Source organism: Octopus bimaculoides, chromosome 1, assembly GCF_001194135.2.
Source record: "Octopus bimaculoides isolate UCB-OBI-ISO-001 chromosome 1, ASM119413v2, whole genome shotgun sequence".
Lineage (NCBI taxonomy): Eukaryota > Metazoa > Mollusca > Cephalopoda > Octopoda > Octopodidae > Octopus > Octopus bimaculoides.
The window spans coordinates 166,744,063-166,757,492 of record NC_068981.1 but is presented as its reverse complement, the minus strand read 5'-3'; the positions used below and the strand labels follow the sequence as shown (position 1 = coordinate 166,757,492).

General features: G+C 34.3%; 1 protein-coding gene across 1 annotated transcript; it reads left to right on the top strand.

Moving 5' to 3' along the window:
• Position 1: 1 nt before the first annotated feature.
• LOC106869312 (phosphatidylinositol N-acetylglucosaminyltransferase subunit Q) lies at positions 2-13,359 on the top strand (the record flags this gene model as incomplete). The annotated part of the gene is made up of 10 exons (XM_014915000.2): positions 2-29; positions 1,357-1,867; positions 2,427-2,552; positions 3,490-3,610; positions 5,298-5,424; positions 8,619-8,775; positions 9,740-9,932; positions 10,621-10,735; positions 11,221-11,288; positions 13,195-13,359. Coding segments are annotated over 10 exons (1,569 nt in total), but the record flags the coding sequence as incomplete, so codon positions are not given.
• Between the last annotated feature and the right edge of the window lie 71 nt (positions 13,360-13,430).

Below are 13,430 nucleotides of genomic sequence, written 5' to 3'. Positions count from 1 at the left end.
TATACGTTTAGAAGACTTCAATGATAAAGGTTTTTTTAAAATATTATTTTGATCATGTCTTATTTTGATTGCTTTTAAATACATTTTTTATTTAAAAAAATGCTAAGCATGTTGCCTCTAGATTTGTTGTAATAATTATAACATGAATTGTGAATTAACATAGGTTAAAACATATTACCATAAGGTAACCTAATTTACTATTTTTTTGTGCATTTCTTTGTTCTTGTTAGGTAAAGGTTTAAAAGTAAAATCATGTTTTGAAATGTGGTTACAACTTTGTAGTTAATTTGGCCAGTTAAGATATTCATGCACACATGCAAAGTGAAATAGAACTATCAATGTTCAAGTCATAAATATAATAGGTGAAAAACAGTTCATGATTTTCTTTTTATTTTAGTGGATAGGGTGTAGTTTATTGAACTAACTCCAGTGTTTGACTGGAAGTTATTCTATTGACTCCAGCACCATGTTCACTCTCCTGTAAAATGCCAGTAGTCATGTAGCTCCCCTTCAGTAAGAAACCTACTTTTTCCGGCCTTTTTCTCTCATCCTTTACTCTTCCTTTCCACTCTTTATTCTCCAAGCATGAAGTTTCCCCTCCTCATCGCAGTTCACAGTCTTGCAATTGGCGTGATGATCCCATTAGTGCTGGTGCATGAAAAAGCATCTGGTACACACTATAAAGTGGTTGGCATTAGGAAGGGCATCCAGGTAAAGAAACCATGTGAGACAGTCACTGGAACGCATGTAAGACAGACACTTCTTTTCTGCTTCTCCCTTGGCTATATATACCTGTCTCCTAGCCTCCCTTCTGGCCATCTGATACAGTTTTCTGCTACCCCCCCCACCACACTTTTCCAGGTTTTCCAGGCCTGTTTCTTTGCTCTAATGGCCCTGTCTACAGTATTATTCCACCACCATATTACCTTAGGTCTGGAAGGGACTTTGCACTAGCCACAGATTTGGTCTGTGGCACTCAGTAAGCTGTCACACAGGAATTTCGAGTTGCTCTCAATGTTACAAGTCTTCATTTCCTCCTCCCTCTCATCAAATTTCTCAACGAGGATGTCCCTAAATCTCTGACCATGTGAAGGGTTCTTAAGCTTCCAAATCCTTCTTTTCTGGATTGGTCTGTTTCTTGGCATCCTTCTGGCGTTGAATCTAAAGTCACTAATAACTAGTCTATGCTGAGGGGTACATTCTTCACCACGGAGGGCCTTTGTATTTAAGAGCAACCATGCATCCCGCTGTCTGGTGAAAATGTAAATTTTATTTTTATATAAGTAAAGAGTTCATTTACATCTTGTACTTTTTAGCTTGTTGCTAAAATGTTTTTTTTTGTTTTGTTTTCTCTAGATAATTGGAGTTTTTGCTGTAATGTTGCTGACAAACAAGAAAGTTTACCAACATTAAAAGTTGTTGGTGTTTGGAATTCTCATGAAAATTCAAAAGTTGACCAAGAGAAATTTTACCACCTTTTTCAAACAGGATGGTTAGAATTGAAGATGTTAGACCGCAGATCACTAAGTGCCCGAGTCTACACAAATTCTTCCAGAAATGGGTTCTTTTGTTGCACATGTATCCTTTTTGATCCAAATGATCTTCAAAAGTCATATTTTATTCAAGAGAACATCACTGCACATAAAAATGTTAGTGAATATTGTCAATCAGATGCTATTCCTTCTGCAGTTGTGAAGATTGTACAAGACGTCTGCCAAAATGCTGAGGATATTGCTCATTTGGAAGAAAATCATAGAATGACAAGTTATTTCCACAAGTCTCCTTGTTTAAAAAGTTCTTGCCTGGACATTATTCTTACATTATTTATATCACCAATCAAATTCATTAGTTCCTTGTTTGTATTTAAGTAAGTAATTTTCTTTTTTGTTTTTGATTCAAATGTATTGAGTTAGATTGATATAATACAGGTAAAAATGAAATAAGACCTTTCCATATATAATTCAATATAAAACCTTTCCATGTATATCCTCCTCATCATCATCATTTAATGTCTGTTGTCTATGCTGGCATGGGTTGGACGGTTTGACTGGGCTAGGATGCTGGAAGGCTGCACCAGACTCCAGTCTGATTTGGCATGGTTTTCTATAGCTGGATGTCCCTTCCTAACGCCAACCATTCTGAGAGTATAATGGGTGCTTTTACATGCTACCAGCATGTGCTTTTGCATGCCCCCAGGGTGCGTTTATGTGCCACCGGCAAAGGGTCAAATCATGCATGCATGCATACATGTAATAAGGCATCTGAAGAACAATCACTGAATATATTAATCAAAATATAGTTTAGAAGGAGGCACAAAAAGATAGATTTAACAGTTGAGAATAAACCATGCTACTCTATTTAAATAACTGATCTACAAAAAATATAGTCCTGTAACTTCTATTTTGCCCTTTTTTTTATGTTTATAGGACTGCCAATAAATATATTGATAAAGTTTTGTTTACTTCTGCATTTGCACGAGTTATGAAAATGAAACATTCTCAGATTGAATTGCAGACAAAGAAAGATGCAAAGTCACCTCTGAAAAAACTCTGGTTTGTTGATATTTGTCTTTCTACTTCAATGATATGAATTTTGTAAAATTGAATGCTGTAATGATTGAATATTTTTTTAAAAATCCTCTTGTTGAATTCTGTATCTAGTGCATTTGGAGGTTTATCAAACCTTTATGATGTTTTGTAATTTCTAGTGAATAATGATATCACCACCAACAACAATTATAAGAGTTGACCTCCAGCATTAAGTCTCCAACTTTATACAATTGTAACACTTTATACTTCTCTTATGTATCTAGTCATTCAGAAATGAGGAACAAAGACTGAGCAGTGTTGAATACCACTACTTTACATTACTTTTGTATTACATTGTAACAGTGCATGTATTCAGCTATGTTTATATCTGCCTGGTGAAAGTAGTTGAATTTACTGTTTTACTAGTATAATCTATGAAATAATAATTTTGCTAGTAAAAAAAAAAAAAAGATTACTGTATTTAATAGCATAAAAAATGCACAGGCATGTTAGATGCAACCAATTTCAACAGTGCATAGCCAGGAAAAAAGTTATTAAAACATGTAATATAAGCCCTACTTAGCATAAAAATACTTGGTGTCATTTTTTTCAAACATCTTTTGGGGGGAAAAAGTGTATCTTATAAGCTGTCAAATATGGTAAGTCTAGTCTTAAGCCTTATCCTTTATTTCAAATATTTTCACATTTTATCTGTTCTGTGTTGATAAATTAAAGTACCAGTATTGTATACCAGGATAGTTAATAGATTCATTTGACAATGCTCTTCTTTACAAATTGATAAACTTTCTCAAGTGACAAAAAAAATAATTTTATTAACTGTAGATTATTTTTATAAATATGAAATATATAGTAGTTATTTCTAATTTTAGTACAAGGCCGTAAATTTGTATGGATGTAGTAACAGAAATAGTTAACATTTTTTTTTTTTTCTAATTTTCAGTTACTTGGACCTTGGATATCGTCAGATTATGGATTCATTATTAGGAATTTTATGTCTATTTTTACTGTCTTGGCTGACATCACCCCAAGATATTGCCTCTCTTATCCTATACTGGACAAAGGTATCTTAGAACTTTTCTCTTAAAAACTTATCTATGTAAGAAAATGAAAATTCTGTCTTGTAACTCTTGTAATTTATTTCTATGACTATTGTTGCTTTCAGTCCTAATTATTATTATTATTATTATTATTATTATTATTATTATTATTATTATTACTACTAAAAAATGTATTTTTAAGGCAGTGAGCTGGCAGAATTTTAGCATATCAGATGGAATATTTAGTTGTATTTCTTCTCGCACTTTATGTTCTGAGTTCAAATCTTGCTGAGGTTGACTTTGCTTTTCATCTTTTTGGGGTCAGTGAAATAAGTTACAGTTGAAGACTAGAGTTGATGTAATTGACTCACCCCATTCCCTAAAATTACTGGCATTGTGCTAAAAATTTGAAAGTATTATTAAATGTTATTTAAACTTGTAATGAACTGCTGGAAAAGGATTTGCCTGGGGCTAAACAACAATAATCCTAATTATTGCTTTGACTAGATTTAAAGCCCTATATTTTTAGGGGAGGAGAAAGGAAACTTGAAATGTTTATGAGTTTCCCGTAACTTTCTAAGCAAAATGAAATCATTTCAATAAGTATAAAAATCTCATTGTGGATTTGGCTCACATGAAACTTAACTCTTGTATGACAGTGCTCACCACAATGATCTTTCTAAATATTGAAATTTTGCCAAAGCAAACATTGGAGCTTGGTGCAATCTTGTGGCTTGCCAGCTCCTGTCAAACCATCCAGACCAAATTATGCTGATGAATTGATCATAAAATGTGTATTACTTGAACTAAACATTAAATTATACACACTTGGAAATCAATTATTTATTAATATTTCAAATTATTTTCTAGTGAGCACTGTAGTGCAAGAGTTAAGTTTCTGGTGAGCTTACATTCACAATGTGGTTTTGATACTTGCAAAGTTACTTTGCTTTACACACTCAGCTAAAGAAAACATATGTCACAAGTTCCCTTTCTCACCCTCTAAGACTATAGGGTTTTAAATCTTGTCAAACCAATAATTAGGGTTATTGTTGAGCCTGTTCCAGCAAACTCCTGATCAAAGATCAGTCAAGCTATGATCATCAAATCTTTAATTCTGATACAGTGTATCTATGACAATATTATCTAGTATGTCACCCTTTAAGATGGTAGTGTTGTTTAAGAAATATTGCTGATATTTCTTGTAAATTAAATAACCACCTTAAGACCTTCTAATTGGCTCAAATAATGAACAAGCTGCATTACTATATCAGAATTCTAAGTTCAAATGTTCCTTCTAATTTGTTGCCATGAAGGAATGCAGAAATCTACATTGCATGCAAATTTTCTTTCTTTACAAAGTACATGCACATTTGTGCAAATAAGCATCACTCAAATTCCTTCCATTAAACAAATTTGGTTTCATCTTAAAAAGCTTGTAAGTACTGTAAATATACATTCTTTTCCCTTCCTAGTGCACATGCACAAGTTCACAGCTTAGAGGGGGAACATTACTCACAAGGTAAGTCTAAGACTACAGTAAAGACACTTAGCCAAGTTGTTGCTCATTGTGATTGAACTGGAATCATGTTGCAAAGCAAGCTACTAAACCACAAAGCCATGCATATTTTTTAAATTTTTATTTATTATTACATATTTAATTTTCTGTCTATTTGAATTAAAATGTCTTCTATGAATTTTTTATTTGTAGACCACTGTAATAAGTTTGTCAAGCATCCTGCAATGGTTGATGGGCTCACCTGCTGGTCTCAAGCTTAACGCACAGCTTAATGGGTTCTTGGGATCATTTTTCAAGTACAACATTTATGTATGGACTAGTAAGTAATAAAGTATATTTTTAGTTTCATTTTTGATGGAAGCAAAATATCGTCATTTTAACGTCCAATTTTCCATGCTTGCATGGGTCAAAGTTTACTAAGGCAGTTTTTCTATAGCTGGATGCTCTTCCTGTCACCAACCCTCAACTATTTTCAAGTAAAACAATATTTCTCCATGGCCAGGTATGTTCTCGTAGAAGATTAGAAATGAATGACACTGCTTGTATGATAAATGACAATCATTTACAACCATCATACGATGTGAAGACAAGGAGACTCACCCACTCATTCACACAATGTATATATATATATATATATATATTTATATATATATATATAAGCACAGGAGTGGCTGTGTGGCAAGAAGCTTTCTCCCCAACCACATTGTTCTGGATTCAGTCCCACTGTATGGCACCTTCAGCAAGTATCTTCTACTATAGCCCCAGGCTGACCATTGCCTTGTGAGTGGATTTGGTAGACGGAAACTGAAAGAAGCCTGTTGTGTGTGTGTGTGTGTGTGTGTGTATATATATGTATATATGTATATATATATATATATATATATATATATATATATATATATATATATATATATATGTGTGTGTGTGTGTGTGTGTTTATGTATTTATGTGTCTGTGTTTGTCCCCACTCACCATCACTTGACACCGATGTTGGTGTGTTTACATCCCTGTAACTTAGTGGTTTGGCAAAAGAGACTTATAGAATAAGTACTAGGCTTACAAAGAATAAATCCTGGGGCCAATTTGTTTCACTAAAGGTTGTGCTTCAGCATGACTGCAGTCAAACGACTGAAACAAGTAAAAGAATAATATATATATATATATATATATATATATATATATCATCATCATCATCATCATCGTCGTTTAACGTCTGCTTTCCATGCTAGCATGGGTTGGACGATTTGACTGAGGACTGGTGAAACCGGGTGGCAACACCAGGCTCCAATCTAATTTGGCAGAGTTTCTACAGCTGGATGCCCTTCTTAACGCCAACCACTTATATATATATAATGATGGACTTCTTTCAGTTTCCATCTTCTAAATCCACCCACAAGGCTTTGGTTGGCCTGAGGCTATAATCGTGAGGCTGAACCTGAAAACCATGGTTGGGAAGTAAACTTCTTATCCATACAGTCTTGCCAGTACCTTATTCTGTTCTCATGCCAGGAATTGCAGTCAAGCTGCCTGGTTAGTTATTATTAATATAACATAACATCATAATGATAATACCACCTAAACTGCATAGATTGCACTTGGATGGAGTTATATTTTCCTCAGAGTAACAGTGTTGATTTTTTAACTATTAACTGCTCTCTCTACAAAAAAAAAAAAAAGTGATATTCCTGTTGACCTGCTTGCCCAGACTGTGGCAACTTTTTACCACACAGCTTGGGTGAAAACATTAGTCAAAATAGGTTGAAATAATCAACTTTTCATGATTTCGCAGCTGAATGTTTGTCATTCATCATTTTTTTTCCTGGCCTTCCAAAACCTGTCATCAACCCTCCACTATTTCTAAGCAATATAATACTTCTGCATAACTAGACATGTTTTACAAGGAATATTGAAAATGAACATCATTTGTATGTTTACAACTATCACACAATGTCAGGACAAGGGGACACATAATCCCACATTCACACATACATATGTATATCAATGTTGCACTTTCCCGTATCCTGTAACTAAATATATTACAGTTACGTTTCAGCATAACTATAATATATATACAAACTATGTCATTTTAATCTCAAACAATGCCAGGCATCTCTGCTGGTATATAATAAAAGAAAGACAATGCACACGATTTATATATTTTAAAGGATAGAATATTATGATAGTTAACTGGTTTTGCGTTTCACTAATCATGACATTGAAATTGGTGAAAATATTGCAATTTTGTATTTTCATAAGAAACTTTTAGTCTATGTTGCTTGTATGAAAATTTGTTTGTGTATATATATATATATATATATATATATATATATATATATATATACTTGGGTGACCAAGTCAGTAGCAGGGTGGGTGCACTGAAAGTGTAGCTGCTAGAATAAGAAAAGCCTGGGAAAAGTTCAGAGAGCTCTTACCTCTGCTGGTGACAAAGGCCTCTTGCTCAGAGTAAAAGGTAGACTGTATGATGCATGTGTATGAACAGCCATGCTACATGGCAGTGAAACATGGTCCGTGACTGCTGAGGACATGCGTAAGCTTGCAAGGAATGAAGCCGGTATGCTCTGCTGGATGTGTAATGTCAATGTGCATACTTGACAGAGTGTAAGTACCTCGAGAGAAAAGTTGGACCTAAGGAGCATCAGCTGTGGTGTGCAAGAGAGACGTTTGCGATGGTATGGGCATGTGGCGAGAATGGATGAGGGTAGCTGTATGAAAAAGTGCCATACTCTAGCGGTTGAGGGAACCTGTGGAAGAGGTAGACCCAGGAAGTCCTGGGATGAGGTGGTGAAGAACGACCTTCAAACATTAGGCCTCACTTAGGCAATGACTAGTGACCGAGACCTTTGGAAATATGCTGTACTTGAGAAGACCCGGCAAGCCAAGTGAAACCATAACCCGTAGCCTATGCCAGGGGTGTAACCAGCCCACTTATGCGTGCCTTTCCTTCATTGGACACTAAACTCTGCTTGCGAAGACCTGTTAAGGCAAGTGAAATCGAAATCGAAATCAAATTCGATGACTGGCATCCATGCTAGTGGAGCACTAAGAGCACCATCCGAGCGTGATCGTTGCCAGAGCAGCTGACTGGCTTCTGTGCTGGTGGCACGTAAAAAGCACCATTTGAGCGTGATCGTTACCAGCACGTGAAAAAATATTCTAGCGAGGTCGTTGCCAGTGCTGCCTGACTGGCTCCTGTGCAGGTGACACGTAAAAAACACCATTTGAGTGTGGCCATTGCCAGTACCGCCTGACTAGCCCTCATGCCGGTGGTACGTAAAAGCACCCACTACACTCTTGGAGTGGTTGGCGTTAGGAAGGGCATCCAGCTGTAGAAACTCAGCTAGATCAGATTGGAGCCTGGTGCAGCCATCTGGTTCGCCAGTCCTCAGTCAAATCATCCAACATTTGAAATAGTTTCTGGTTCATGTTTGAACCATATTTTATCTTTTGTTACATATTTACTTAATTCTAATTATTGGTATATTCTTTTTGCAGCTTATTTGACAGTAATTCTTGAACCAATTCTTGCCACATTTCTTCAGTGCTCTTTGTTTTCGGGGATCTTTGGTTTCTCTTTGCAACTTAGCCTTCTCCAAGATATTGTATCTTTAATGGCGCTTCATATATATTGTTTCTATGTTTTTGCTTCACGGTAAGTCAAATACTCATTTTGATTGAAATTGCTGTTAGCTCTTTAATTTAATTACTTTATAATCAATAGCATTTAATTGGAATATGTTAAAAAAACTAAATTTGGCTTTCTCACTGGACTAAATATTTAATTCCTGAGAAGTGCAAGGTGGTTCATTCTCATCATATTAGCATCCATTTTAACATGCATGCAGGGTTGGATGAAGTTTATTGAGGTAAATTTTCTACTGTAGAATGCCCTTCCTTGTCACTAATCCTCACCTGTTTCTGAGCAAGAACTTTTAATCAAATGAATCAACCTCAGTACTTTTTTTTTTAGCCTGGTACTTATTCTATTGGTCTCTTGCCAAACTGCTAGGTTATGGGGATGTAAACATACCAACACCATTTGTCAAGTGGTGGTGGGGAACAAACACAGACACACACACATGACAGGCTTCTTACATACACAATACAAATAATATGTGAGTATATGCATATATACGTACATGTATGTACATACCTACATCTACATGTATATATAGATGCATATCTGGGTACAGGACGTCACAAAAAAATATGGACAAAATGAAAACAGAACATAAACAGAGCACAGAAAACAAACAGGCCACATAGAGAATATTTCCTTCATTAGCTGCCTGCCTCTATTCTAAACTAAGCGTTTCGATACATACATGTGTATGTTTGTGCAAATGTGCATAAATGTTTATACTTTGCTTGTCACAATTTGAGCAAAATGGTGATGACGTTTATATGTCTTGTTGACATTATGATTGGTTATTCTGCACTTCTGAAGATTCATGGGGAAAAAACAACTTTTACATGTAAAACAGATGAGGGTTGGTGACAAGAATAGTATCTCAGCATAAAAATCTTGCTAGTAAGATATTAAATGAATAAATGAACATTCAAATTTTCAAATTAATATTTTAATGAAATTTCTAATTTAATTTTTTTTGGTTCAGGTTTTATTATTTCCAAGTCTACACTCTTTCATCTCTTTGGCGTCTGTTTTGTGGCAAGAAATGGAATGTTCTCCGTCACAGATTAGATACAGCATCAAATGATATTGATCATCTATTTGTTGGGACCCTGTTTTTCACAGTACTTTTGTTTTTATTGCCAACTACAGTGGTGTATTACAGTCTTTTCACTCTGGTAAGTGAGCACTTATTTTTCTTTTCTATTTCTCATTGAAATCATTCACTCTTGCAAGACAACCATGTGTTTGTATGTGTGCCTTTCTCACAATATAGTGTAGCCATGGCCAGTTGGTTAAAAAGTTTGCTTTGTAATCATCAAGGCTTGTGCTCAATCCTCCTGTGGCAATAAACCTTCACATTATAAGCACATGAACAGGATCCCCTTCATTTTACATGTAAGCTCATTTACACATGCATTATATATATATATATCTTTGCTCTGGCAAGAGCCCTTTAACATTTAAACCAGCCATATCAGGCCCAAATATTTCTCTCTATTGCATGTTCAAACTGGCTAGATCTTGCCTCTCACACCTACCCTACAATGTCATTCTATCATTGAAATCTTAAAGCTGTGAGTTAATGCATGATTAATTCGAAACAATGTGAACAAATAAGCATTACATGTGACAGATTAATCTGAAAGCTAAAGAGTGAAGCAAGCAAGCTGACTGCACTTCCAAGGCTTGGTTGGCTTAGGGCTGTTGTCAGACATTTGCCCAAGGGGCTACACAGTGTAATTGAATCTAAAACCATGAAGTTGGGAAGCAAACTTCTTAACCACACAGCCATGCCTAAAATAAAATGTATATCCTTTGTTTTATTAAATCTCTACGTCTGTCTCATAAATTTTTATTCTTCAGCTCCATCTGGTTATTCTTCTATTCCATACTTGTATCACATCAATTACAGAGTGGGTTATAAATGTACCTATTTATTCAATGATGCAGTGGCTCATAAGAGCAAAATCTGTTGCAGGTAGGTTATTTTTATTCACTTCAGCTTTTCTTCAACCCTAGGTAAGCTCTGATCCACTAGCGGTTCAACAAAAGAGACTGACAGAATAAGTACTAGGCTTAAAAAATAAGTCCTGGGGTTGATGTGTTCCACTAAAACCCCTCAAGGCAGTGCTCTAGCATGGTCGCAGTCAAATGATTGAAACAAGTAAAAGAATTAAAGATAAACAGGTTTCTTTCAAATTTCTGTCTACGAAATCCACAAGAGAATCCTGAAACTTAGTCTTTTGTGATATGGCAATGTTAACTATTTGATTTCCAAGTAGTAGTTCTAATTATTTTTTTGTTTTGTTTTTGTTTATACTAGATTCATTTCTAATAGTCTATACCATCCTTTTTGATTGACAGCTTCTTTCTACTGTTGATATTATCTGTCTTGATTAACAACAATTAGTTTCTTCATTGTCTGTGTTTTATGTTGAAAAGATATTTTATTTTATTTTTAAGGCCATGTGATATTCCGTGTGCATTCTTGGGAGAAAGCTCCAGGCAGTACACTGATTTTAGCAATGCAGGTAAGAGATTATCAGAACTATGTATATTATATTCCAATGTGCTTTACTATTCAAAGAAAGATATGTGTTTCAGTTGAGATTTCAATTTAAGTATTTTCTTACTAATAGTGCACAAAATTTATATTGGTCAGTTTAATTAGGAAATTTGCTGAAAGAATTACTAAGGTGTTAGTAACTTCAATAGTAAGAGATGATTTAAAAATCAAAAGGTAATTTTTATATTCCAACAAGTCATTTTAGTTAGCATGGAAAAACAACCATAAAATGAATGAATGATGCTTGTTGATGATACAGGCAGAACTGTGTGGATATAGGGTTTGTTGTTCTCGAACTCTATCTCGCTGCATGGCAGCTTGGGCCAGCCAATGCCATGTAGTGCAATTGGTAGATAGAAACTGTGTAGAAGCCATTGTATTTATATATAAACATACATATATCTACATCATTCTGTATATCTTACTTAATTTGGATATATAAGCCAGAAAATTGTGGTATTTGTTTCAAGAAAGCATCTCATCTAGACATAGAGTGTTGAAAAGCACAAGCATATCAGTAGCTGATAAAAAATGTCCAGCAGCAGTGGAAGTGCTAAATCTAGATTTCTGCCTCTTTGAGCATCATTAGCCTGTAAATTGATATAGAAAAAGTGATGAACAAATACAGCAAATTTTTACCCAGCTTGCTGGCTATTTGCTACACCAGTGATTTGTCAGTCAGTTTTTTTATCAGCAGAGGCTAAAATTGTTGAAGCATGTGGTTGATACTTGCTACTGATGATGCTCAAGGAGGAAGAAATCTAGATTTAGCAATTCCATCATCACTGCCAGACTTTGCGTCTGCTTACTGATATACTTCTATGCTGTTTAGCACTATACATCTACAGGAAATTCTTTCTCAAGACAAATACTGCAATTTCTGGCTTTCTACAGTATATCCAAGTTAAGCAAGATGTACAGAATGCTATTTTGAGTTAATACTGCTTTTGTTGCAATTAGCAAATATATATATATAAGCATGCATGTGTGTTTGATCATATTCTTTGTATGAAAAAGCATTGAGTGAAAATGGTGATGTTCATTGACTTTTTCTGCTAATAAATTGTCCTGCAGCTGTGACTACCACAACATTCTTTGTAATTCTATGACCAAGTAAATTTCAAGAAGCAGTATTTGTGGTTGGCAGTCATATTATCCTTAGCTGAGAAAAAAGACGTTCAGAGAATAAATTAGCCTTTCGTTTCATACATTAAATACCCTTCCCTAGAAGCTTGCTTCTTTTATCATGGATTGAAATAACACTCAGTTATATTTTGTAGGTTAATATTTTTCTTTAAAAGACAACAAAGCTTAAGTGTAGAAAAATAATTTGCAACAGACTTGTAAAGTTTGGAAACTAGTTTGTACCAAAGAATATATAATGTTTCAGTTAATTATCAGGAATATGATTAGAGTAAACTTATAAATGAGCTTTTTCCATCTTATTCTATTTTTGATTGATTGTCTCTTAATTTTTTTGATAAAAATAATTCTAAATTTAGATGGAAATTCAAATGTTTGATTATTTTCTAAATTAAGTGAAACTTAAGCAGTAATTATAGAGTAAAAGGCATGTTAATCATTCAAAAATACACAAAGGCTGTTAACTTCACTTAGACAATTATTATTTGGTGACAAATTTTGACTCAATAATACATGCCTAAGTGAAGTTAACAGTCTTTGTGTTTTTGAATTATTTTAGTTTCAACGTTTTCAGTTCAAATCACTTGCCTGACAAGTACACCACTGAAATTAAGCAGTATATTTTAGAAATGAAAAGGTGTTAAACAGTATTCTAAACAAAACTCTGTTTCTAGTGCCAGCATTATCAAATAAAATAAAAAGCTATAAAACAAAATTTTCTTTTTCAGGTTTCTCAATTTACATTCAGCCAAGTCTTTACAATTTTGAATGAGAAGCAAAGAACCATGAATAATGTGCACTCAGTATGGTCTAAGATAATAAAAAAAATTATAAAAGGACATTTTGTATAAACAATAATTAACACTAATATAGAAATAAAAATCTATATGTTTGTTCTTGTTGCTTTCTTTTAACATCTGAAATGATTGAAGTCAAAGATCTATCTCTATATAAACTAATGTGT